This window comes from Falco peregrinus, chromosome 1 (genome assembly GCF_023634155.1).
Source record: "Falco peregrinus isolate bFalPer1 chromosome 1, bFalPer1.pri, whole genome shotgun sequence".
Lineage (NCBI taxonomy): Eukaryota > Metazoa > Chordata > Aves > Falconiformes > Falconidae > Falco > Falco peregrinus.
The window spans coordinates 39,084,015-39,111,465 of record NC_073721.1 but is presented as its reverse complement, the minus strand read 5'-3'; the positions used below and the strand labels follow the sequence as shown (position 1 = coordinate 39,111,465).

The following is a 27,451-nucleotide window of genomic DNA, read 5'->3' as shown; positions in this document are numbered from 1 at the left end:
TCTTACTAATGGGAACATGGGAATGCTGTGCCAGCGATGCTAGTCTTGCTTGGGACCAGAAGTGGTGTACTGTGCTGCTAGCCGAAAATAGCTGCTTCTTGCTGTGAGAATGTCAGAAGAACCGGGACCTGTTGGTTACCTTATGGTGAGGTCACGCAGTTGCAAGTGTAAACACAATTATCTGAATACCAGTGACAATTAGGCTGCCACTGGATTTTTTTATGTAGACTCAGTTTATGAAAATACTAACACTTGTATTAATGTTAATATATGAACTATGTTAGTAATGTTATGCATGGCAGCACAGTGAGAGGGAGTATAGCTCAAGGAATAATGTGGTAAATGTGGCATGGATTTTATGTGTGTATTTTCTGCACTGCAGACTGCTCTCAGCATTGGAAACTGTCTCTTGGTGCTTTCTCTCAGGCTCGATTTACTGGTATATTCTGTCTTTCCAGGTTACTTTCCTTCCTTGGGGTTCCCTGCAAAGGGCTCTCCTGTATCTCTCAACTCTGACACTTCTACTCTTGCACCTAATTTCATAGGTAAATGGGGTCCTTTCTGTGGGAATGTTTGTGTTGTGCTGCTGCTTCTGTGCCAAGTTCACATTTAATATGGGTATTTATCTCAAAGGTGTGGCTACCTGATTATTCAGGCAGAGGTGGGTGGACACTTCCCAGTCTATTTGTAGGCAGCACTCCAGAAACATAAATATGATATGAAGAAATAATCCTAGCAGAAACCCCTTATGCCTGCAGTTTCATAGATAATGAATTGACTTGTGACTTGTGACTATTTTCAGAAGACTGTTTCAACACCTGAATTGGCCTGTTCAGGTTCTGCCAGGGAGAATCCTTAGTTTAAAAGAATGCAGTCTTCCACCTGAGAGCGAAATAAAACGTGAGGTTTGAAACGATAGCGTTGCAATGAAGAAAGGAAAAATCTCCCCAAGCACCAGGAGGTTGTTATCGGAACTCATGAGATTTTTGTAACTTGTGCTTTCCTTCAAGGGGAAAAAAGTTTTTAGCTTCTTTGGCTATAGCATGGAAACCAAATATATGTTAGAAATAATGACAATCCCAAAATCTGTGACTTGAAGAAAGAAAAACTTGCAAAGCTTGGGGTCAAGATGTAAGAATTAGAAACACTGCAAGAAATCTTTGTTTCTGTTCTTTCCAACTAGTGGCATTTTGGAAGAGCTATTTCCAGCAGCGTCAATTTGTTCAGATGAGTAGGGTGTCAGAACTGGCCAAGAGCATGTAGTCTTGGGGCATTTCCCATTTTGCTGTCTGTGATGAGTAAGAACAATATCTCATAGGTGTTGAAGGGGAGCTTCAAAATTCCTCAAGAGTAATGAATCTTAAGCTCATAAACCACTAGATATTCATACCTGTTCCAGTGAATTTAGAGGGTATTTGGGCAGTCTGTGGTAATGGTTACAGAAGTATATTTGTGACAAGAACTAGAAAAAGAAGACTTCAGAAGATTTTTCTGAAGTAAGCATGTATTTGACAAATTGTATGCTTGTTGAAGTTGGGGGAGGAAAAGTTAATTTAATGTAAAAAACCCCCAAAACCGCCCCAAATGCAACAAAAAACAGTGTAGAATCCCTCCTGGAACTGGATTAAATATGCTTTCAAAGACAAAAGGTAACAGAGCTAGTTTATGTGTACTATCAGAGAGAAGAGATTCCAAAATAGATGAAAGGATATCAAATTAACTGAAAAGGTGTCAAAAAAGACATACAGAAATAGAAATACCACACAACATACAAATAGTTAGAGATCGGGCTTAGCCAGAGGAACATTAGGACAAAGGTGCTATAACAGTAGTTTAGAAAAGAGAAGGTTTAATGAGAGGAGGTATATAAAAATAATACAGCGTTCTGGAAATGATTAAATCCTGTCTCAAAATGAAGAACAGGAGGAGGTTTAGTAATAAAGAAAAAAAGCCCCAAGATTGCTGGTTATTCATACAAGGTCTATTAATGCCTTACTTGAATTTACATCCACAAGCTTATTAAGAATTACTTGTAGCAGATAAAATGAAAATATATGTATGAGTTGAAACCTCATGCTTTGGTGTATAAGTGATACTGTAGAATTGAGAAATGGTTTTTCTTATTTCCTGTTTCATAATAGTTCCACCCAAGAAGGTTTCAGAGTCCCTTGTAAAATTGTCGAGCCAGTCACCATCAGAGATGTAACAGCGTGATTGTGCTGCCCTGGTCTCATGGGGCAGTTTATTTAGTCCTCTGTATTTAACGATACCCCCCATATGTGAAATATGTCTCCTCGTGGTTAGCAGGCATGGTCATGAAGTGGTTCTAATTATCAGCATTTTTAACATAATATTAATAAAATGGAATTTTATAGTCTCTTCTGGAAGTAGATGCTGCGGTTGGTCTGCTGGTATTGTATTCTGTGGAGAGTGTGAAGACTTGTTTCTGAGGCAAGTATGTTGAGGCTGTGACTGAACCAGCTCAGTCTGAAAGATGAGAAAGTATTCGTTTTGCCCTCCAACCTTGAGAAGTTGGGATGAACAGTCTGTGGTGCCCCCATTATGTTACATATAAAAGCAGTCAGTTGGATATAATTTTTGAAAACTGAGTCTACTCACAGAACCTGCTTACCTTCCAAGCAGGGAAAATTGGCCTGTAATGAACAACTAGGTTCCATGTGAGTATTCTCCTTGGTCTGGATAAAAATAATTGGATTTGGAGGGGAAAGAATTTAATACCTTATTGACAAGATAACTTTTTTTTTTTTCCATGGAAAGATGAAATCGTCTTTTGAAAACCTTCCACAGTATGGATTTTCTGCTTGGTCTGTGTGGAGACGGTGACTAGTGGCAGGGGCTAAAAATATTTGTGCTTTCAGTTTTGCTAGTTCTGATATAGTAGTATAAATTATTTGTTGCTTGTGGAGTATTGATACATCAATTTGGCCACTGCTTAACTGTTTCTGCACATTTTTATTTCTTGAATTTTTTGTGGTAGTTGCTTTGGGTCCTTGTTTCTGTGAGTAACTTGTGATATTTTTTTCTTTTACATCTGTAGGTTCATTAAGAGCCCCTCCAACATCTGGAGCTCCCCCTCCAGCCTCTGGAGCATCTCTTACTTCTGGCCACGTGGCATACAGTCCGTTTGGACATGGAGATGTGCAGAATGGGATTCCAGCCTCAGCAGCCCCAATGCAGAGGTACACAGAAGAAGAGCAATTAATAACAAAGGCTTCCCTTGGCAGACCTGTGCTAGGTCTAGACCTTTTAGGATCTTAAGCAAACTAAATACTTTGTTCTTCCTGTGGTGGACATTGACTTTCTTTATTGCTTCCTTATTATTTTGGGACGACATTTTGCCATAGGGGTATTTGTTAGACAATTAAGAGTATCTGGAAATTAAAAACTTCTGGAAGGATGTAAGCAGATGCCAGCGACTGATCTGAAGTCAGTCTTCAGTTCTCCGAAGACTTTGTTGTGGTAGTCGTTCCTCATAAGGAATTTTCTGATACCCATAATCTGTCTTGTTTTAAACCAATTGCATCCACACAGCCATAGTATTTGATTTCTTGGCAATATCTCTGTCTGGAGCATGTTGCTGTCTGTCATTACTGAGTAATTCCTTAGTGTTGGGACTGGGTCCTTTTCTGTTCATTATGGATCCCTGAATTATCTTCATTAAAAGCTCTTAGGCATCTTCTCCTCAAAGATACTGCTTTTACCTCTGTGGTGGAAGTGGCAACAGTCCTTTCTGCTTCATTCCCGTTACTGGTTATGGGAGAAGGTGGCTGGGTTTTGCCGCCTTCTGATTAAGCTCAGCACTTGTCAGCTGGAGAGTCCAAATCCTTTGAGCACCACAGCATTTTTACAAAGCTGCGCAGGCCTTGCTGTTGCTCGCCCCGAAGGTTCTGTTGTAGTATCTCTGTTTGTTGCGATAACTCAAGTTGAATTAACAAAAAAATGTTACAAATGTTGAGTTTCTATTTTAAAAACTAATAGTTTTGGTTTTTTTGATGAAAGGGATTCAAATCCACGCAGGTTATGTAATTATTTTTCTGAAATTGAGCCACAATGCTTCATGTAAATAATTGGGACCTAGCTAGTGTTTATGTGATAGAACAATTTTAAAAGCACAGAGAATTGTAACTGCTTGTATAATGGGGAATCCAGTGAAATTTCTCATCTTCCTTCTCAGGACACCTGCTTCTCAGCCGTTTCTGCCAGGCTCAGCACCCACGCCTGTCAGCCAGACATCTACGCTCCAGCAATATGGTCCCCCCCCAGCCAGTGTACAGCAGCTCAGCAATCACATGGCAGGGATGACAATTGGCAGTCCTGCAGCCTCTGCTCCTCCCCCAGCTGGACTGGGCTATGGTGAGGTGCTTTTCATTTATGCTAGTAATTTCATAAAAGATTTGCTCGTCAATAATTCATTACCATTCGGTGATGGGAACTCTGAGTGTTGACATCTGCCATAGCAAATGGTACTTTCCTTGACTAATAAGGTCATCCTTGGGGAAAACAGAACTGAGGCTGTTGTAGGAGACAATGCAGGAAGTACTGCAAGGCATGAGTAACAAAAGAGAGTAACAGTATTTCTCCTCAACTAGGTGAAACACAGTAACAGTCTGTCCCCAAGTAAGCTGTTAAGAGAGTCTACCTGCTTCACCACCATTATGCAGCAGCCCAGTCAAAAATAAGGAGAAAGGGCTCAGTAAATCACAAAGGGCTGAAACTACTCTGTATGATTCTCTGCGGAGTTTTGCTGGAAGTTGAGAAGAAACTTACTTAAACAGTATAATCTGAATTTAGATATTTTGTTCTATTGTATTAGATCTGTGGTCCCACTGCTGTAGATTACAGGACTCTTTTAGACTAGAGATCTGTCTTTAGTATGTGTAAGCTGGTCTGCCTACACTGATTATTTTTTTTTTCAAATTGTTTTGGTAAAGTACTTTGACAAGCATCTCGTACTCTAACACAGTCTTCATAAGAAAATCAGGAGTAAGGGATGCAGATTTCTTCAGCCTTTTGGCAATGTGTTTGTCTAAAATAATCCTTAGAAATAGGACAGTGGTAAATACATAAGATACTAGTTCCAAAGCTCAGAACTATTCTTGAACTACAGGCTCCAAGTTAGTGTGGGCTTTAAGGTACAAACTTATTTCAGCTCAAGAAATCTGTAGGCAGATTTGTGGTGGTTCTTGTTTTGCATACTCCTGGCTTTGCCCCTTTTTTCTGGCCCTGAATCCTGTATTCTGATTTTGTAAAGTAAGAAGCTCAGACTTTGAGACAGAGGACAATGAAAGAACTATCAAGTTTCAGATCCCTTGGAGGAGTTTCAGCACTCTGATCAGTTTAGGAGGGTGTTCACTTAAGGTTTGTCTCTACTAGTACTGGCAAGTCCATCTGAACATGAGTGGTAGACCTATTTAGATGATCTAGTCAAATAGGTTTTGCCTGCATCTTGTTTGTCTCGAGGATAGACAAAAATTATGTTCTGTCGTTTTCTTATCAGGTCCCTCAACATCGGTTCCCCCAGTCTCAGGAAGCTTTAGTGCAACAGGATCTGGTCTCTACACACCTTACACTGCGAGCCAAGGACCTCCTCCTACCAGTGTGTCTCAGGGTCTTCCTTTGGCACAGCCTCCGTTTCCTGGTCAACCAGTATCAACTCAGCGCCCGCCTACTCAAGTCCCTGGCTTTGCCCCACCTCCCTCTTCTACAGGGGTTGGACCTTCCTCTTACCCTCCCACTACAGGTGCCCCAAGGCCACCTACCATGCCAGGCCCACCACTGCCTGGGCAGACAGTTGCTGGACCACCGATGCCCCAGCCTAATCATGTGTCCTCACCGCCACCTCCATCAACTATGTCAGGGCCACACCCTGGGCCTCCCATGAGTGGTCTCCATGGACCACCTCCTCCCACTCATCCTCCTCAGCCAGGATACCAAATGCAGCAGAATGGTGAGTATTCCTAGTGTAGGAATTGTAAGTTACGCGTCTTCTCTGTGTGCTGCATATTGAGAACCGGATTTCAGATTTGCTACTGGTGGGGCTCGTGGCTGCACTGCAGAGCTTCCCTCTTGTTTCCCTGTGCTTGTGTCTGAAGCGCAAATCAAAGATAAACAATACGATGTGTCGTTCTAAGATATTTGTTGTACAGGTTTTAATCAGATTAATGTAACTAAAGGAATCCTACCTTGCTTGGCCAAAAAGTTGTTAGTAATTAGTGCCTTAATACTACAAAAATTTGTGATAAAAATTTCATTATGAACTTTAATTTGATGTCTGCAGCCTCATCTGTTCAAAAGTACGGATTTGAAATCCTGAAAAGCCTTGTTATCTTTTTTTTTTTTTCAATTTGTGGCCATATACAATGTGTTTGAGAAGAGTTGTTAAACATTTGAAAGCAGTTGCTACTTTTTCTCCTTTGACAAAACTATGTATTTTTCTCCTTGTAGAACCTTTCACATTTTGTGTGTGTGCTTAGAAGTAATATCAATTAAACTTTATGAATTGATAACAATTTTAGCTGATATTTAGTCAATAACATTTACAGATAGCTAGAATAAAGTAATCATGTGCAAGTGTGGGGATTGAGAATCCCATCCCCCATGCAGCTTTGTACAACTGGCCAGATAAATGACTTAAAAATATCTGTCCAGATTGCTGTGCACCATAAAAACACTAATGGAGTAAGTTATGTTGGTATTCCATAACTGACTCAATTGTCTAAAGTAATGTGAAATAACATCAGGTAGTTAAAAACAAGAGAAAATCACACATTAACCTATTACTATAATTTCAGACAAGCCAAAACTGCCCTAGAGAACTCTTTGCACATCTTGAGTTTGAGGAATTATGGGTCATCCACTAATTTATTTGGCTGTTCTGTGTGCACTTTCTATTAGGCAGTTCTGCAATTTAACTTAAATGTTCATAGTGCATGATCTTAATGCATGTTGTAATCATACTCTTCTAAAACCAGTTATGTTAGTGCAAACACCTGTGTTTACTTAAGTCTGGTTTTAAGGAGGACTGTATCAGTTTATTGGATCATTGATAGAGACACACAGGTCTAAGCTGAACCACTGTGATAAATGTTTCATCCTAATTAGCTGAGAAGCAACTGACTTTATTTTTCTTGGGTTTTGGCAATGACAGGAAAAGTGGGCAGTGCCTAACAAGGAGGTAGCTAGTGTTAGCCATGGTTTGATTTTGCTGTCCCTTTCTTGTAAGGTTCCTTTGGGCAGGTGAGAGGTCCCCAGCCAAACTATGGAGGAGCCTATCCAGGAACACCAAATTATGGAAGTCCGCCCGGACCACCACCTCCGCCAAAACGCTTGGATCCAGATTCCATTCCTAGCCCTGTAAGCTTGCTCTGTTCTTACCAGTGTGAACTCTTCCATAGTGTCTTGACATAAAACAGAACTGACAATGACCAAAGCTGAAAATAGGTTTCTTGTTCCAAAGAACATCAGTCTGTTTTCCTGTTTGACTTTTCTCTTGTATATCTGGCTTCAGTCTTTTGTTATGAGTAAGCCCAGAAGCAATATTTTTCTTGGTGACTAAAGAAATGCACCACATATGCAAATCAGTGCTCTAATTCCTTGAGTCTTTTTCTGTACTATGTTACGTTTTGAGAATCCTTGAGGGCTTTGATTAAGCTTGTTTCTGCATTTCTGAATTCTTACTTAATGACTTTCCAAGGTGAACCGATTTCAGGTTTTGAGGTGACAGTCTATGAACTGTATGATTTGTGTTTAACATATGGTGAATAGGAGTTGATCGTAGTGCTTTTCCTTTCCCTTTTCCTATATTCCGTCAAGAAGCTGGTTAGTGGGGTTTTTTGGTCATTAAGCCATGACACTACTTCAGTCAAATATGGACAACTTCTCAAATTGGGATTATCTTTGAGCCGAGGTTCTGAGAAAGGATACGCAGTGATGTGTAATGGTTAGCAATGTTGAGTAATACTAAGCCTGGCAGTATGATTGCTACTGCTCTACTGCGCTGTTCCTTCCACTGCTGCTGATGCGGTTCTGTTACTGTCTCAGAAGGCCACAGTCATTTGATAACAGGAAAACTTTGCAGGGCAGTGCTTACAGTTGACTTCAGAAATATATAAATAATTTACTCTTGAGTTACATCTTAGATCTGGACTGGTGCTGTTCAGAAGTTACGGCTATTCAGAAAAGATTATCTGTTAAGACTCCAGGTTTATGTAAAGTTTATGACCATATTTCTTTTTTTTGGAATATAAGAAGTCTAATTGCTTGTCTGCTTTTCTTCTCTTCCACTAAATGAGATCTCAAATGGCTTGTGTTCAGTGCCTTAATTTTAGCATGTTCTTAAAGCATAAATCCCCAATTTCTAACCAAAATGAGCACGTGAGCCACTCCTCTGTTTAGCAATGTGTTCAGAGCCCAGGCCCCATATCCTGGAAAGGCTGGTTTTGGGAGCAAGGTACGCTGCAGAAGCTCATGTTTCTTGTTGCATGAAGTAGTGTCTGAATGTATCTAATTCCAGTGCTGCAGGTTTGAGTAGAGAGAAGTAACGCTGTTACTTTTTGTTTTATTATTCTCTTCTCTCTTTTTTTTTTTTTTTGTGGCACTCTTTATTTTTTTAAAAAAGCAACTTAATGAGCTGCCACCCCAGCAGAAACCCAGGCACAGAATAGACCCAGATGCAATTCCTAGTCCCGTAAGTGCTGTATATATCTATGTCAGTTGTAGTCTGTGTGTTGGTGACCATCTGTGCATGCCTGAAACCTGAACTTCACCTCACTAACCCTCCATCGTTAATCCTTCATCCTTTCCTTGCTGTCTTCTGCTTGCCTTATCAAAATGAGTAACATTGCACCACAAGAGGTTGTTAAAATCTTCTCTTCTGTGATGGTGAGGCAATAGAAAAGCACCGTTTCAGAAACAGATCATGAAGAATGTCTCCCCTTCGCTTTGTCTGATCTTTAGAATATCTCCTTCATCAGATTCCAACTGGCATTTTCAGTGTAAGCCATCAGTGTAATTGTCCATATGTGTGTCTCTAGTTCACATACGCACAGCATGAGCCTTTAGTCATGTTTTCTACCAGTTTTGAGCAGTATTTGATTACTGTTCTTGTTGATATACTAGTACTGGGCTAATGCTTTGAAGTTCTAAAATTGCAGATGAACTGTTTTGTTTTGATGTTAATTCCTAATATAAATATTCTAGTAGATGAATATGAGGCATGGGGAGCTGTAAACATTCTGTCATTATCTGTGCTCATACATAACCGTTACATTTTGGATTTGAAAATTTTATGTTTGTTTAGAGAATCTTACCTAAAGAAAGAAAAAAGCAGCTACCTTTTGGATTGGAAATAAAAAATCACATTCCACTTTTTTACCCTTGTATCACTTCCTCCTTGTTTAGTTGAAGTTGGTCATGTAACGGATACCAGCAGCAAGATCACCGATGTCAGCCAGTGTGTAGACTTTTGAAATGGGGCTAAATTTATCCTAGAGTAGTCGCTGTCTGATGTTATGGGAGGCTTTCTGCTGGCAACTTGGAATATAGTGAGAGAGTGGAAGTTTTGCCATGCAAACTTCTGCATTTCACAATTTATTCTAAGCAGAGGCATGTGTGTTTGGTGGCAAAATAAGATCAGAAGAATGACTGCTAGCTTTAGTGCTTTCATTCAGGCACCAGTATGGAAATACAGTTACAACTATGTATAACTATAATTTTCTGTTCCTGTGCAAAGGTCAGTGGATATTTTAGTCAAGTGAGACTGTTGCATGCATTTGCATCATCTTAGCATATTTGCATTAATGAAGAAATTGAAATACTAAGAAATTTAAGACTTTTACTGGCTTTGAAGTTTTAAGTTTGATTCATTGACAAGTCTATTGAAACTTCACCTCCCGCATCCCCACAATTCAAACCACAAACTCTTGAGCACCACGGAGTAATGAAGACTTCCACTTGACCCTGCAAGCTTCTGTCCTTATGTCAGTTAGTGGTTAGAAATAAATACATACTATGAAAACAGCGGGAACACAACAGAAGGGAAAAGCTGGGTTATCCCTAGAACTTCAGCCTGAGGCTTACAGAAGTTTCTAATTTAAATGTGGCTAGGACCAGTGTACAGGGGAATACTACCAAAAATTCCTTTCTTGGTGTGTGTTTGGCTTTTATAAGTTCAGATCAGGCCTTAAAACACAAAATATGCTACTATTCAAAATACTTGGGGGAAAAATACTATTTGCATCTTGTAATTTATTGTTAACCATTAAGTACTATTCAAAATGAAACTGAGAGGTGACTGCTTGACAAAACTTATTTGCTTTAGACTTGTTATTTTTAGAGATAGTAATGTTTTCCTCAGGTCCCCCTTTCACTGCCTTACAGATAAGTTTTGGATTTTACAGTACTTGGAAACCAAACCTCCAAATATTAATCTGATGTCTTCCATCACAGATTCAAGTGATCGAAGATGACAGAAGTAACCGTGGGTCAGAACCATTTGTCACTGGAGTGAGAGGGCAGGTTCCACCTCTTGTTACTACAAATTTCTTGGTCAAGGATCAAGGTAAAATATTTCTCTTTTCCTAAACACACAAAATGCAAACCCCAAAGAGTCAGGTGACATAAATGTCTGTGTCTTGAAAGGAGAAGTTTGAAGAATTGTTTTGGTGGCTGGTGATGTATGTTTTACCAATAGGAGTTTAGTTTCAAGTCCTGTGTTGATTTGATCTCTATTTAGATTCCCCTGATTGCTTGGTAGCTAGTAAACAATTTGCAAGTAAAAAATGTTTTCCAGGGCAGGTACCTGGGACTAGCAACAGCAGGGATATCAGAAAGCAACAAATGAAGCCTCTTCTGTAGAGGCAATATCAGTGAAGAGCTGAAATTTACTAGCAGGATCATTTGCACTGGACTGGGAACTTTTTTTTACCAACTGGGGTGTCAGTTGGTCCATGGGCTTCACAGAGAAAGGATATTTCATCTCCTAATTTCCCATGCGTTTTTTGAGATTTAAAGCTCCGTTAAAACTTTGTGATCTGATTCTACAGCCAAAATTACAAAGTCAAACAGTAGAAATGTTTGAGTTGAGTTTTCTGCCAAAAGAGTGAAACGGGAATGGCATTTTAGAGGTTTAAGTTGATGTGAAGTCAAGTTAATTTGTTTTAAGGGCTTTTATTATATGTAATTGATCATAAAGAGGCATTTTGTTTGGAATTCAGGGTTTGCATAGACTGAAATTAATTGATGGCTTTAGATAAGCTCTTAGTCTCTGTGGCTTCACAATGTAGACAAAGGTATATTTGTTTCTGTTCTTGAATATGAACTTGTACTGAAATTTGTGGTGATTTTTAAATTTGTTTCACAGGTAACGCAAGCCCTCGCTACATAAGATGCACATCTTACAATATTCCCTGCACCTCAGATATGGCCAAACAGTCCCAAGTTCCCCTAGCTGCTGTCATAAAACCACTGGCTACTCTACCCCCCGAGGAGGTGAGAACCATACACAGAGTTACATACGCACTGTGTGCACGCAGAACTCGTCAGAAGAATGCTGTTAGATGTCAGCGGTTAACAGATACAGTGAGAAGGAATGTTTAGGTAATGAAGACTAGGTAAACAGTGATTCTCCCACAAGCACGTGGTAGAGATATGTAAGGGAGAAGAATGTTGTGTTCAAAACATTTAACAGTTACTTAACATTTATTATGAAATTAACATAATTTCAGCTTTTTTACAGTAACTGTCAAGCACTGTGACCAAATGACCAAAATACTAGGATGGTCACAAGTGTGTATGCTTCAGTTGATCTCGATTTCTTGCTTGGCCTAAAGTATTTAAATTGTACTAATAACTGATGTTAAGTGTTTTCTAGGGTGTCAGGTTGTGGAATCGGAGGAGACTGTATCAAGCAGTACTGGTTAAGCTGTCTAATGCTCACGTACATGCCCAGCGCTGTGTGGGATGACAGTGCAAGACTTCAGGACTGGGCGCTGCTGAGCTGCACTTTTGTTTCTGCCCTTGCTCTGTACAGCACTTGCTTGCTTCTAGGTGTAATGCGTGGCTAGCTAGCCACTCTGGCTGTTGAGAACATGAAAGCTTCAAGAACATTGTAGAGCTAGAAATTTTATAGAATATTCTGAATACTGTGGCTACTGTGTGGTGTTAGCCTGCTTGGAGCAGGGACATAAAGATAAATACGCTTGTTAATACTGCAAACGTATTCAAATTTATGTGCCCTGTTAAAATTAATTTCAGCATCTGATGAGGAAAGGAATAGCCTCTGGGCTTTTAAGGGCATGTTCTTCCTGATGCATTTCATTAGTGTTCCTAAACTATGGTTTGGGTTTTGAAGAGTGTTTTGCGATAAAACCAAGTTGTGAAGTTAATTCCTGTGCTTCGGTATTGTGGCTGGAGTTTAAAAGGAGCACCGCAGGAGGATGTGATCTTACTTGAGAAACCTGGAGGCTTGTGGAGGTGCACATTTTTAGAGAAGCTTTACAGACAACTAGTTGTTAGGTCTCCTGGTGTGTTGATGCTTTGAACAACCACTGGTGACCTCCAGAAAAAACGTGGCTATGGTCGGATAATTGCCCTGGAGATGTGTCAGTTCTAGCATTGGGAAGTTCTTTACAGCAAGGGCAAGCTCCCTGTGGAGGGGCCCTTCCAACAGATGAAGGCTCAGCTGTTTGCTGCAATAAGACTGTAAATAGATCTAAAGCTTAACATATCAGTAATGAGAGGATAAGTGTCTCATGAAAGTACAGCATTCAGATAAATTCAGAATGTATAAAAAAAAATTCAGCACCTGGTTGCCAGGTGCATACCTTTGCCCTGTGATAATGTACGGTTCAGAAAGCAAAGCTCTGAGGCTTCAGAAGTGTTGCTGTGCCATTTGGGAGTAAGTGGTCAGTGACAAGTGCGTAGCACTGCATGTTTACAACACCCTTGTTTGCGTGCATGTTATTGGAGGAGAGGCTGTGGAATAAAACGTATTGTGTGGAAGTACAATACCAACATTACCTGGCAATCAGAAAACTTGAAATTTTTGTTTCCTCTGAGGAGGTCAGCCTGGGTGATAGGAGCTGAGAAACATGGCTGCAGAACCATGGCATTGCCAATAAATGATTAGTGGAGCTGAATGAGAGATGTGATACATCTGTGACATGAGGGGGGGAAAGTGATGAAAGCATTTGCTCAGCTCCTGCTCAATGAATATGTTGTCTCTTAAACATGATCAGAGGTTTAGGGTGACTGAGGGAGTTGACTGGACATCTTTAGTGTCAGAAAGCTTAAAAGTAGTTAAAAGTTTCTTTTGAGCTAGGTTCTTAGTTGTGAAGGGTGCTATGAACTATGAATGCAGCTTGTAGTTTGTACAAGTTCTGTCTTAATATAAATTTTAAAGTGCTTCCTGCTTATTCCAAGGTTGAGAAGCTGCAGAAGTTGTCTGTATCTTATCCTGGTTTGGTGCAGAAAGAATACATTGTCAGCAAGAGTTCAAAAATAGTATCACTATGTAACACTTTTGAGGACTTGCTATACAGTGGGGTTGAGACAAGCAGAACTTACAGATACATTGTATTTCATGGTGGACTTAAAAAGTAAATCTTAACAGCTGTAATGTCTTAAGATAGCCTGGATGCTGTGGTGTTGAATATATGGCATGCAATGACTGGCTTCTGTTTTGTCAAAACGCTTTTTACAAGGGAAAAATATGAGGTGAAGAGTTGCTTTTAAAACAGCCAGCCTGTGGTGAAACGTAAATTGTGTGCTCACTCCCTTGAAGTTACCGCAGCCGTTCTTTGCATGGCTTCGGTCCTTGGTGTTCACTTGGGATACATCTGTGTGGTGCAGTGTGGCACTCCTGCTAGAGCTCGTGCTCCTCAAGCAGGCACCGTGTAAGGTAGTGCAGCACCCTGCAGGAGTACTTGTGTGTAAGTAAGGTGGCCCATTAATGACTGCGGCCCACAAAGACCTGCAGTTTTCAGCTGCTTGAGTTGAAAAGCATTTACAAAATTCTTCTTCAGGTTTTTCCCACCCCCTGCACTCTCTCCCACAGCTAAACCCTATGCAATGTATGGGGAGATAGTTCTAAGCTCTGCAATTTGTGTGGTTGCTGCTTTCTCATCATCATGTGATCTTACTTGTAATTTTTTTCCCCTGCTTCCACAGACCCTTCCTTATTTGGTAGACCATGGAGAATCCGGCCCTGTCCGATGCAATAGGTGCAAGGCTTACATGTGCCCTTTTATGCAATTCATTGAGGGTGGAAGGAGGTTCCAGTGTTGTTTCTGCAGCTGTGTCACTGAGGGTAAGGTTTCTTCTGGAAATCGGTCTCTATTGGAGTGATCTTTGAACAAGATGCAAGCAAGTAAATGTGTACCATGTTGTGATCATATATAATGTATACTTGCTTTGATGTGTGTTTAGTCCTTAAAAAAATTCATTATAAAACATGTTCGGTGCTCAGTTCTGAAATTATGTTTGAATTAAGTAGGTGCTTATCCATTGCAGTATTATTGTACCAAATTTTTAACATGAGGTACTCGTATTGTGGCTTGAAAAATTTATTTATTTATGGTGTTTTCTTAGGGTATTTCAAACTAACATTTTTCTATTTATTTGTCATTTCTCATTTACTGAGATGTACATCTAGTCAATATCATCAGTTAAGATTATTTTTTTTTGCTCACAAAGCCTGTTTAAACACTACTTAGAGGTGAGTTTGCAGCTAAATATGCTACAGCTGAAGAGGAATGCTCAGTATATATGCCAGTTAACCTTAGTTGCTCTTCTAAATTAATATAAAACATGCTTTTTTTAAGCAGAGGTCACTCTGTGCTGCTCACAGCATGACATCTGTAGATTTGTTTTGAAGTCACGATGGAATGTAAGGTGCAACAAACTTCAGAGTGATGTATTGAGTGTTTCATTTGGTAGCACTAGTGGCTTTTAATGGACTGTTTGTTCTTATCACCTCAGTTATGCTGTACAACTGTTTGTACAAACCAAGGTGGGAAGCTGATGGGGGGTTAGAAATGGCCAACTTTTAAAAAAACATTTTTGTCTGGTGATTTCCAGCCTGCGTGCATTCCCTGCTCACTCAGCAGCTGCATGAATGGCTGTACCTGTGACAGCTGAGCAGGGGCAGGAAAGGGAGGGACGCTCAGACTGCTGATGAAAGCAATGCTGTGAAAGTACAATATAGTTGTACCTGATACTCGAGGACAATTTTTGTTCTCTGCAAAAACAATGGCGTAATTAGCTCCTACTGGATGTGTCCTTGGAGAGGAGAAGAGTGATAAGTGATATATAGTCTTTATGATATCACTTTGTTTTCTTTTGAACTGTTGAAAATGTGAATGTTTAGAATAATTTAAAGGTGGTGAATTTTATCGTTACAAATGATGTCATTTTTTGTTCTCCCCTGGAGCTATATAGGCAGCTATAGCTGGAATAAGTTTTATCACACTAGCAATTCTCCAGGGGGACAGTCTGTCGTGGTAGTTCTTGGGGCCAAGGGAAATGCTTTCTTTGTTTCTGCAGCTGACTTTTGTGGGTAAAAGCTTAGCTTAACTCCCGCTTGGGCTAGGTACCAGCACAAAAGTAATGGGCACTGGGCACGTGGTTATACTTCTGGTTCCTTCCTCCTTCCTAATGCTTTACATCACGCTGTAGGAAGTGCCCTGTCTATTCTGACAAAAGGATTATGGCAGCCTCTGGAAGACTTTTACTCTTGTGCAGCATGGGAAGGGAAGGGAGAAGCTGACTCATATAGCAAAATAAGGAGCTCAATCTTTCAGTTACCCTGAATTGAGTCAGGAACATTGTACCTGTACTTTGCCTCAAACTCCAAATAAAATCATTTGTTGCTACTTATAAAAGATTGTTACATGTTACCTTTGGACTAAATACTTCAGAAGCATCCTAAGAGTGTGTTGTAGTGACATTTCTGATATGAAAGGTCAAATGGGAATGCAAAGGACATTAAAGAAAAGTACAATAGTGGCTATACAGTGTGCCACCTGGTGCGTAGAATAGACTGGAAGCAGTTTGTCTGCATTATTTGACTTTAATGATGCTCTTAAATTGCATTAATATTTTTAGTAATACTTGCATGCTAGCACAGTGCTAGCTAGCTTTCCTGGAGTTGGAACAGCTGTTGTCCTGCTAGCTCTCTAGTCACTGTGGTTGTCATGGCTGTGTCAGTGAACTTGATTTTTCCTTTCCCAGTGCCACCTCATTACTTCCAGCATTTGGATCATACTGGAAAGCGAGTGGACTTCTATGACCGACCTGAGTTATCACTGGGGTCTTACGAGTTTCTAGCAACAGTTGACTATTGCAAGGTACAGTAGTATGTGTTTATTACTGTATTTTGTTTTGCTTTTAAATGAAAAATCTATTTTCCTAGAAGTAAGAATGACATGAATTGTCTGAGGCTGCTTTCTAGCTGGCAGAGATAATTAACAGCATTAATTCAGCTGACTTCATTATGCAAAATAATGTGCTTGTCTGATTACTTCCCAAAGTAGAGCAGGTTTTGATCACACATGACATCATTTTTATTAGAGCTGCCTCTGTCATTGTCTTCTGGAGCTGTATCAGCAGCTATAGCTGCTGTTACCTTAGCAGTTCTGCAGGAGGGACGCTCTTGCAGTAGTCCTTGGGGCAGAAGGAGAAGGTAGGAGAGGTACAATTTGGCCTGAGAGAGTCTTTATCTATTGAAGTTAAATTTCAAGTACAGGCATAGTGGTTAAAAACACAAGAATAGTGTGGAAATAATATATTGTGAGATTATTGTCGTATATATATATATATATAAAAAATATATTGTCAGATATTATTAAAATACTTTAATAATAAACTTCTAAGGAATAGGAAAAATATGCAAGGTGTTTATTAAAGCAACTTACATCTCTGCCAAAGTAAATGCTGGGGAAAATAGATGTCTCAAGTGTTGCAGCTTTATACTGGTTACTTTCTGATGCCTCATCTTTACTCTGCGTTAACGGAAAAAAACATTATCTTGTTTCTAACAGTGTAAGAAGCATTTTTAATTCGAACAAGGTGTTATCTTCCCAGCTTTTTTGAAAGTTCTTCTGTTTTGCTTTTGTTCTGTGCACTTCTTCTGGTATGACATATAGTCTTCAGAAGACTTTTCCCGAAACAAATTTTTCTTTCCCAAAGCAAACCTGATATTTAAGTAGAAGGGAAAGTCTGCAGTTCTCAGAGAGGAAAATATTTTGCTTTATGTTGATGAAATCACCTATAACAAGCCTGGCTGTATTCCGAAGTCTTGAGAACTGGCAGGAAACTTCCCTGTCTGCTTTCCCTATCTGGCTGAGTCATGTAAGTGGGTGGTCTAGGGCACGACTCTTCCAAGGAGCGGCTGAGGGGTTGTTTAGTCTGAAGAAAAGGAGGCTCAGGGGACACCATCTTGCTCTCTACAACTGCCTGAAAGGAGGTTGTAGTGAGATGGGTGTCGGTCTCTTCTCCCAAGTAACAAGCGATAGGACAAGAGGAAGTGGCCTTGAGTTGTGCCGGGGGAGGTTTAGGTTGGGCATTAGGGAAAATTTCTTCACAGAATGGTTGGTCAGGCACTGGAACAGGCTGCCCCGGGAGGCGGTGGAGTCACCATTCCTGGGGGTCTTTAAAAGACACATAGATGTGGCACTTCTTAGGGACATGGTTTAGTGGTGGCCATGGCAGTGCTGGGTTAACGGTTGGACCTAACCATCTTAAAGGTCTTTTCCTACCTAAATGATTCTATAATTTATTTATAACCAGCCTGTTCTTCGCTCAGCAATAGCAAAATCAGTCTAGGGCATGTCATACCAGCCCGTTTCAAGCACAGTGTGCTTGTATGTCTGTTAGGTGGGCAGGGATGGGAGAATGATCTGAAGAAACAACTGCTGCTTATAAGTAGAAAAGTGCGTGAAAGCTGTTAGAGCTTTGACCAGCGTTCATCTGCCCATGTTACAGAGATGTAATGTGACTTCTTCCTTCTCTTCCACAGAACAACAAGTTTCCCAGTCCACCTGCTTTCATTTTCATGATTGATGTGTCTTACAATGCTGTGAAGAGTGGCTTAGTGAGGCTAATATGTGAAGAATTAAAGTCACTCCTAAATTACCTGCCCAGGTAGGTATAATGTGTAGCGCTGTAGCCAGTCAAAATGGGGAAAACTGTCACTTTTTCCCTTTTTAAAAAAGCATTTGATAATCCTGTCAAGCTTTTCTTCAGAAAAAGGCCAAGCAGAACATTTTATGGATACCTTTCTAGGTGAAAATATTTTTTTCTTCCTTTCATTTTTCTCTTATCCCTTATTGTGTTGGGTTCTGTGTAATGATTTCACTATCTACTTAGATGTGAAGGCAAGTATGTCTCTTACAGGGAGGGCAACATGGAAGAATCAGCCATTCGAGTAGGCTTTGTCACCTACAACAAAGTGTTACACTTCTATAACGTGAAGAGCTCACTGGCACAGCCACAAATGATGGTTGTTTCAGATGTGGCAGATATGTTTGTGCCACTCCTTGACGGTTTTCTGGTGAACGTGAATGAATCCAGGACGGTTATTGCCAGGTAATAGAAACTGATTTACAGTGTGTGTAGTAAACTACTTTTTTGGCAGATTTGAGTGTTGTGTGAATATTTGTCATGTTACTCACCTAGAAGTCACTCCATGTATTTTAACTTCCTATACTCTTTGAGGTTAAGCTGGCAAAGTAGAATGGGAATATTCATGGGGTAAAGGGCATATTTGGCTCCTAGTCTGGCTTAGCAGAAGGTACATATCAAGGGGATTTAATGCAGAAGGGCATTTCTGGGAAAAAAGAAAACACAACTAGAATGATGCCAAGGAAAAGTCCTGAGAATACTGAATCACTGTCTTTACAGTTATTTAGGCAGTTGCCTTAAACGGAGACAACGATGTCTGATTTTTGCTTCTGTGAAGAAAATCGAATGAGTGGGATAGAGACGATAAAATCTAGAAGAAAAAAAGAGCAATTATAAAAGTCTTGGCAAACTGTTTAACATGGTATTTGAAGTGTAATTAAACCATGATGTGTAGCTAACTACGTTTTGGGAACTCGACCTGGTGCTGCATGTTTTTAAAGAAAATTTCTAGCCTGTTTTGTAGTGCGTTAACAAGCAGAAATACAAAACTCTGGCTTTAAACCTATTAATCTTTGGCACATGGGATGCTTGGGAAACAGGCCAAGTGTCGCTAGTCTTTCCTAGAATTTACTTACCAATATATATTGGAATATATTAAAAGAGAAGTAATACAGAAGAGCTGTTGCAGTAGGCACCATTTGGGGCTCTACAGCAAGCACAGAGGATATGGGTGAGAGAAGGCAGTGAGGGCTGGCGAAGCATCATTTTTTTGTCACAGATAGTGATGAGATGCCAGATCCTGTAAAAATTACTCAGTCACAGGCACTTTGGGGACTTCTGTTTAGACACCACAGTCTCGGGTCATCGATTGTAACTGTGTGGCTTTTCCAGTTAATTGGATTTTGGGTTTCCTCTTTTCTTGTTCTTTGCTAGTTTGCTGGATCAGATTCCAGAAATGTTTGCAGACACAAGAGAAACAGAAACAGTTTTTGCACCTGTGATTCAAGCAGGGCTGGAGGCGCTGAAGGTTAGTAAACGTGTTGTCATGGCAAATTGTTTTCAGACAGAGTACTCTGAAGTTCACATTCTGCTAACACATGCTAGTAAGACAATTCTGAACCTTTTTTTGTAAGCTGCCTTGTGGTAGATGTGCTGCGTGTAGGAAGTACTTGATTCATTCTTCCAAGTGCATGTGCCTCTGGATTTATCTGTTCCTTACCCAGCTGGTTTTCTTAACAATTTCAGCTCAAAGTACAAGATGTGTGGCTTACTCTCAGCTACCCGGTTGGGTTTTGCTTTGAACAGTTTATAGACCCTACAAAAGTGCTGAAGTCTGTCATGTCTCATTGAGGAGTTCTATAACACGGTGTCTTTCTCATCCTGGGCTTGAAGCTCTGGTATAACCTTAAATAAAAGGAGAGCATGCTATCTGTTAAAGTTGCCCGCAACAAAGTGCTAACCACGTAAACCTTTCCAAAAGTTCTTCCACTCCAGTACTTCATCCAGATAATTACATGCATGATCTGACTCCAACCAACTTGCATATACTGATTGAATTGATTGCCTGTATGATTCCGTCCAAAACTGTTCACATGGCTCTATTTGTCTGTCATGTAAGTTCTTAGAAGTCTCAAACTCGATTTTGCTGACAATTGTTCAGTAAAGAAATAATATAAATTACTGATTGTTTCCATACTGCATGTCAGAGAAAATAACCTACTAGAAACATTGGCTAGTGTTGGCACAGGATATTGATTTAAAATTAATGATCGTTGAAGCTCAGCTTAGAAAATTCTCTGACATTTCTGTGACTCTTTTCCACACACTCAGTAGGTGGAAATTAGAGAAGAAAGCACTGTAATGTGTTTGCACAAAACCTTTTGTAGCCGAGTCCTGCTCACTGCTCTGTGCCCCCCCCGGAGCCGGTCCTTTTCTCCCTGCCAGGGAACCAGCACGAGTCCAGTAAAACTGAAACTTGCTTTCCTGTAACTGACCAGTAAGCTGTGCTCCCTGAGTGGGACACTGCTGCAGTAACCGAGTGATCACCGAGCTGGTGCGCATGATGGAGCGCCTTCCTGACATAAAGAACTAAAGAGGTTGCTTGTTCTTGAATCGTGTTTTCCTTTACAGTTTTTAGAAATGTTTCTAACCTGCGCTATTGCACTCGCTTTCCTGCAGGCAGCTGAGTGTGCTGGCAAGCTCTTCATTTTCCACACCTCTCTGCCCATCGCGGAGGCCCCAGGGAAGCTAAAGAACAGGGATGATAAGAAACTGATCAACACAGACAAGGAGAAGGTAATACTGACATGCATGATACTTACATAACAGGTCTTGCATGATGCTTGCATAACAGGTCTATATTATACTTTTTACAAGCTAAAATAACTCTGAAGCAACATTAAAAAAAATTATAAGGGTAGCACGTCATGTAACCATCCCAGCTAGTATCTTCTAGCATTGCACTTCTATCTTCTGTTCTCGGGCAGAGCTGTGTAGACTTCAATATCATAAGGCCAGCTCTGGTGCGAGGACAAGAAGAGACAGACCTAGATACTTATACAGGACAAAATACTGTAGCTGGGTTAAAGTAAACGTGCTGGACTTAACAGGTAAAGCAAGACTTTTGTCATTTTTGTAACTTTTGTAATACGCAACAGTTCGTTGCAGGCAGGGTCAGGAAGAATTTGTATGATCCTAATTTCTGCAAAAGGAAACCCAAAGTATAAAAGTATATTGACTGGGATTTTAAACTGGATCTCGCTTTCCTTTTCTTACCACAAACTTCTGATCTCGCCTCTGACTTCCTTTTTTAGACTTTGTTTCAACCACAGACAAGCTTTTACAACAACCTGGCCAAGGATTGTGTGGCCCAGGGCTGCTGTGTGGATCTGTTCCTGTTTCCAAACCAGTATTTGGATGTGGCGACACTAGGCGTAGTAACCTACCAGACGGGAGGCTCCATTTATAAGTATGCCTATTTCCAGGTAAGAGACGCATTGGCTCAGACTGGTATTGGATCTAAATAAGAATTCCTGTTTAGGTAAGAGTTCTTTTTCATAGTGTGAACAATAGTGAACAAATACTTCTTTGGAAATGAATTTCCTGCTTAAATTTCAAGACTTCTACCAAAATGATTTTGTTAGCTTTATCTCTTTACGCAAAATATCTATTAATAACAAAAACAACAACAAGAAGAGCTATGCTGTTACCTTTCAGCACAATATTTCATTAGCAGGGCACTGAGCTCTGTATGATGGCCGATTTTTAGAGTTAGACTGCAGGAGACAGTATCTGGTTTTAAATTACTTTATGGTTTATGGAGCAGCTCTGGTTTATGGGAGTGTGAAACTTGAATTATTGCTTGTGTTCTAGCTGGAGACAGACCAGGATAGGTTCCTGAATGACTTGAGAAGAGATGTGCAGAAAGAAGTGGGATTTGATGCTGTAATGAGAGTGCGCACAAGCACAGGTGGGTGTTAGGATAAGTCTTACTAAATTGACCACTTCAAGCATGTCATATGGGAGGTAACAGATTTCTCACTGATTTAAAACATCTTGAGGCTAAGCTATGCAAAAAGCTCTGCTGAAGCTTTGAAATTCTAAGACTTTTGTCAAGACTGAGGAAAGATCCCTGCTAAAACCTGTCGTGATAACTTTTTGTCACTGATAACAGAATTTTCAGTGCTGCAAAAGCAGTCTGTCTTGTTTTTCTGTTGAGAATTGCGGTTCACATTGGCTTGGTTTTTAAATTTTTTTTTAGGTATTCGAGCAACTGACTTTTTTGGAGCCTTCTATATGAGCAACACAACAGATGTAGAGATGGCAGGTTTGGACTGTGATAAAACAATCACGGTGGAATTCAAGCACGATGACAAACTGAGCGAAGACAGTGGTGCGCTCCTTCAGGTGAGGCGGGAGGCTTTCTCGGAGAAAGATGTGAGCTGACAGTTCAGAATTGTCAACAAAACTGTGCCAAGGTGGAACCGAATCTCAGCTGGGGAGCATGCCGGTTGCAGACAAGGATGACATCACTCAGAACTGGGTTATGAGACACTCCTTCAAGGAACTGTTTGTTCTTTCTTTCTGCCCCTTACGATAGTCTTAACCTTTCAGCATACTTGTTCTCAGGGTGACCTAGACTACTTGAAACTACATTCTGTTTTCCAAGACCGGTTAGTTCCCTTAATACAAACTGCTGACATTGCTGCTTGTTATCTGTCATGGACCCTGATTCTTAGCATATGCTTTTAGCTTACCATGCCAGTCTTTTACATAATTATCTTACTCGTTTAGGCATCTAAGACCTAGTTTTTAATAAAGTATATTCAGACCCTGCCTTTCTTACTGCAGCAGGACCTCATTTTTCTGTATCCTGGCGTTGTTGTCTCTTGCAGTGTGCGCTGTTGTATACAAGTTGTGCAGGACAGCGACGACTCCGCATTCACAACCTCTCCTTAAACTGTTGCACACAGCTTGCTGACCTCTATCGAAACTGTGAGACAGACACGCTCATCAATTACTTGGCTAAATACGGTAAGGGTAAATATAGTAACAAGCGTTGCAACCTTTAACTGCTGTTAAAATGCCTGTTGTCATCCACTTGACACCTGTTTGTTCTCTTTCCATCAAATGCCAGGCGGCAATCCTGACAGCTCAGTCATTTATGAGGAAGAGCACGAAGTCAGCACGATAGTCTTGTTGCTTAGGATGAGGGTTACAGATAGATGGTGTGGGCTTATCCTTCGTACAAATTCTTGTCTTTTTTAATAGAGACGTGTGCTGACAGCTGTCTGAATTCATCCTTGTATTTACTTTTGGACCGGTTTAGTATGTTCTTGAAATGTTCCAGGATTTTGCTCTGGGGATAGGAAACAGTGGCCTTAGCTCATAGATCTGTGTTAAATATCATTCTTTTATGCCTTGTACCCCATTTACCCTTTCTAGTTTGCAGTAAAAGCCTACAAATCCAGCAGAGATTGAGAGCTATGTATGTTTATCACCGTTAAAATTTAAGGAATGGTCAATTTTCAGTCCATTAAAGAAGGATGGCCAGGCTATTAAAGGAGTTTTTATAGTACTCCATGTTTTTAAGCATGATGAAGTGTATTTTAAAGTACCTGGGAAATAAAGAGTTGAAGAATATGTAATAACACGGAGTAAATGAGCTTGTTCAGCTCTTCAGTAGGAATGTGTCCTCTCTCTTTCCCACAGGTTTGAAGGAGAGGGAAAAAAGACCTTCATAAACGATAGTTGTTTAGATTTACTTTGTGGAAGTAGTGTTGGATTTTGTTTACTCTTAATGAGCAATCACTTGATAGCTGTCCATCTCTTTCCTCTTCTGTGCAGCATATCGTGGAGTTTTGAGTAGTCCAGTGAAGACTGTACGAGATGCACTGATCAACCAGTGTGCCCAGATTCTAGCTTGCTATCGAAAGAACTGTGCTAGTCCCTCTTCTGCTGGCCAGGTAAACTCCAATGCTCTTGCTTGAATCGCAGGCTCAGGTGTTAAAAGGTGATGAGAGCTTCCCCCTACCTAGCCTACTCAAAAAAAGAAATTGCTTTGCTCGGCAGAAATTTGCAAAGAGAAGACTCGGGGATGTAGAGAGACTGCAAGTAAAACTGCAGTTGAGAATGGTTTCTTGGGCACGTGTCTGGAGCCCAGGAAGCACTCCAGGGAAAAGTTTTATGTTCCTTTTGCAAGTCCATGATAGAATTAGACTCTCTGCTTTTACCCCTCACAGCTAAACCACACCTTGTTGGTTCACGCAAGCCTCGTTTTGTCCAACCTAAGCTTATTCAGCACGACAGCTGACCGACTTTGTCTGCTTGTGCCTTGTAGCTGATCCTCCCTGAATGCATGAAGCTGCTTCCTGTGTACTTGAACTGTGTGTTGAAGAGTGACGTCCTTCAGCCCGCTCCGGAGGTCACAACAGATGACCGTGCCTACATTCGTCAGTTAGTCACATCCATGGATGTGGCAGAAACAAACGTTTTCTTTTATCCCAGGCTTCTGCCCCTGGTGAGTAATTCAGGGGTATTTGTACTACTAGAGACTCGCTGTTGTCTTGACTCGTCATAAGGGTTGGCGTTCGTGTTTCAGCAAGGGAAAGCGATTGGAGAAGGATTTGGGATCTGCCATCTGTTGGGAGATTTCACTTAATTCCACTCAGGGGCAGACGCATTACTGCATCTTGTGAATTTTCTGGGGGATTTTTTTTTCCTGAGCTGTGAGGATGACAGCTTTTGACTCTGGAATTTCATAGTCTTTTAAAAATCCTAAAACTTCTTGTAACTTCAGGTAGTAATTTTCATAGTTGCAGCAAAACTTGAAGTACTACTCTGACTTTGCAGTACCATAGTCGCTGGAGTAACACTAACAACTAATTACATTTCTACGCCAGGAGGCAATGGTGGAACTGCAGAGTCATTTCACAGAAGCCGTGTGTTCTCTTTGGCTGACCAGGGGTCTCTGATCTGCTTCTGTGTCACGTTCAGTAAGAAAACTGAGCTGGGGAGTGATACTTCAGTCCCAGCTGTTGCAGTCTTAGGAGTCTTAGAAATGAGAAAACCACTGGGGCCTTAGTGGCAGAAATTTTCAGGATGTTTTCAGAAGTTCTTGTTTCATAATCTTGATTTTATTGTTTTAATTCATTTCACTGTAAAGCAGACCAAAGCAGATGTTGACAGTGACTCCTTGCCACCAGCAATCCGGAACTCGGAAGAACGTCTCTCCAAGGGTGACATATACCTGCTGGAGAACGGGCTGAACATCTTCGTGTGGGTGGGAGTCAACGTGCAGCAGGGCCTGATCCAGAACCTCTTTGGCGTGTCGTCCTTCGGCCAGATCAGCAGCGCCTTGGTGAGCTGGATGGCGGTACGGGAGCCTAGCGTCTGTGATAGTGGCCCAAAACTTTATAAACAGTGAGAAGCCAAGTTGAGAAAATAGTGTTACATTTTTTTGTACTAGGAACAAGAAAAGCACAGGGGTGTGACACTGGTGGAAATGTCGCTGTCTGGGCGTGTTGGCCGTGCTTTTCCCTAGCGTTATAGTGAGAAGAGCAGCTGATATGTAAATGAAATGAACAATTGACCTTTAATTCTGATACAGTGTGATTATTCTCTTTTCACTAGTTGAGGTCAAAGAGACTGGATGGTAGCGGGGGTATCTCTAACCTTACGTACTATGACAAAGCTGCTGAGTGTTTTTTGTTTAATGTTGCTCTACTTCGCCTGCTTAATGGGGATTGGATGTATTTCGTTCCAGAGTACCCTGCCTGTCTTGGAAAATCCCTTTTCAAAGAAAGTACGATCTATTATTAACATGCTTCAAATGCAGAGATCCCGCTACATGAAGGTAAAAATGTTGCCCTGCGTTCGTAGCTTTAAATGCCCTTCCCTTTTAGCAGAGCGGCTGATGCCTGGTAACGCTACAGCGCTGAGCTTGGTCCTCCTAGTCTCATAAATGTGATTCAAACGTAAAGTTTTCAAGGATCTGAAAAGAGTTTTGATACTGGTTTTGGAGTTCTGTGCCTACCATAGTTATAAAACGAATTTTTTTCAGACCTATTGTGATATACTACTGCACAAACAACGTACACTTATTTTCCTTCTATTTAGAAGGGATTGACACCTCACGCAGCTTAGTTACAGGAGTCAAAGCACATAAGCCCGCATATGCTTTGATTCCAGTTACCCGGCTTTGGATTTTTGAGCTGTTTAGCGCTCTGCTCTTTTTTTCCAAAAGCGTTAACTCTGCTAACAACTCACTGTTGGTTTTGTTCTTTTGGTTTTTTGTAGTTAATAATTGTGAAGCAAGAAGATAAGTTGGAAATGCTGTTCAAACACTTCCTAGTGGAGGACAAGAGCCTGAGTGGGGGCGCTTCATACGTGGACTTCCTGTGTCACATGCACAAGGAGATTCGGCAGCTACTGAGCTAGAGGAGGGAGCGGTGCTGGAGCTCAGCAGTGACATTTTGGTCTCCACTAATGACCTGATCAGAAGGCCCAGCGCCCTCAAAAAGGACAACATAGAAATCTGTACAATTCCATAATTTTTAATACACATTGCATAAGCAGAAATCCTTTCAACCTCTCCCAGTCCCGTAAGAGAGATGAAAAATTTTCCTGGTGAGGGCTAAAATAAAAAAGAAAAAAAAAAAAAAAAAAAGGCCTTTGATACCAGGTCTTTTACCTGCATCTAAATTGTTTCCTGTGCTTGGCAGGACTTCACACCCCACCCCACCCCATGCTCGCTAATCCTGTCGTAATGAATGTAGTTTGTTTTTTGGGTTTTTTTTCAGTTCACTGTACATGATTCGACATCAGGTGAAAAAGCGATAACTCTTCAAAACTTCTGGTAGTTGCTGTGTGTTTGTATGGGCGCGTGTGCGTGCTCTAGGTGTGAAGAGGATGCGCAGTGGGGAGGACAAGAGGCAGGTCAGGTGATGGGAGCTGGAGCAGCCAAGCGCTCCGTGTCGTCTCTGCAGAGGGACCTGTGAGGTGGCAGCGCAGCGGGGTGCCGTGTGGCTGGCTGGACCGGGAAGCCCTGAAAAGGGAAAGAGCGGTAAGCCAGGAGGCAGCAGGGCCCTCCCGGTGCTGTAGTGTCTGCAGGTCTGTGAGGCAGTAACAGTTCAGAGAGCAGCAACCGAAAGCTGCTGAGCAGCGTGGGGGCAGAGGCGGCGCTTCCTGCCGGCGTGTGTGCTAACTCCTTTCCTTCTCATCACACGGCGCTGCGTGTCCTACCCGACCCATGTTCCGTGGCCTCTCCTGCAGAGCTTACCTGTCCAGATGGTGGGGACAAAAGCCTCTTAAC

The 27,451-nt window shown here is 41.0% G+C and overlaps 1 protein-coding gene across 7 annotated transcripts in view; it reads left to right on the top strand.

Moving 5' to 3' along the window:
- SEC24C (SEC24 homolog C, COPII coat complex component) overlaps positions 1-26,806 on the top strand; it is a 37,385-nt gene extending 10,579 nt beyond the window's left edge. For 3 of the 7 annotated variants that reach the window (XM_055803164.1, XM_055803167.1, XM_013301243.3), the window contains 23 exons: positions 459-545; positions 3,059-3,200; positions 4,196-4,374; positions 5,519-5,968; positions 7,244-7,374; positions 8,639-8,707; positions 10,468-10,579; positions 11,381-11,508; positions 14,188-14,326; positions 16,249-16,364; positions 18,035-18,159; positions 18,412-18,603; positions 19,573-19,666; positions 20,818-20,934; positions 21,453-21,623; positions 22,012-22,108; positions 22,400-22,545; positions 23,034-23,172; positions 23,986-24,104; positions 24,479-24,658; positions 25,304-25,498; positions 25,904-25,993; positions 26,437-26,806. In XM_055803164.1, coding sequence (XP_055659139.1) covers positions 459-545; positions 3,059-3,200; positions 4,196-4,374; positions 5,519-5,968; positions 7,244-7,374; positions 8,639-8,707; positions 10,468-10,579; positions 11,381-11,508; positions 14,188-14,326; positions 16,249-16,364; positions 18,035-18,159; positions 18,412-18,603; positions 19,573-19,666; positions 20,818-20,934; positions 21,453-21,623; positions 22,012-22,108; positions 22,400-22,545; positions 23,034-23,172; positions 23,986-24,104; positions 24,479-24,658; positions 25,304-25,498; positions 25,904-25,993; positions 26,437-26,577 — 3,359 coding nt within the window. In that variant the 3' untranslated portion in view covers positions 26,578-26,806. The remainder of the gene's footprint in view (positions 1-458; positions 546-3,058; positions 3,201-4,195; positions 4,375-5,518; positions 5,969-7,243; positions 7,375-8,638; positions 8,708-10,467; positions 10,580-11,380; positions 11,509-14,187; positions 14,327-16,248; positions 16,365-18,034; positions 18,160-18,411; positions 18,604-19,572; positions 19,667-20,817; positions 20,935-21,452; positions 21,624-22,011; positions 22,109-22,399; positions 22,546-23,033; positions 23,173-23,985; positions 24,105-24,478; positions 24,659-25,303; positions 25,499-25,903; positions 25,994-26,436) is intronic. The other 4 variants (XM_013301247.3, XM_013301253.3, XM_013301261.3 and 1 more) reach the window with 4 other exon arrangements.
- The last annotated feature ends 645 nt before the right edge of the window (positions 26,807-27,451 follow it).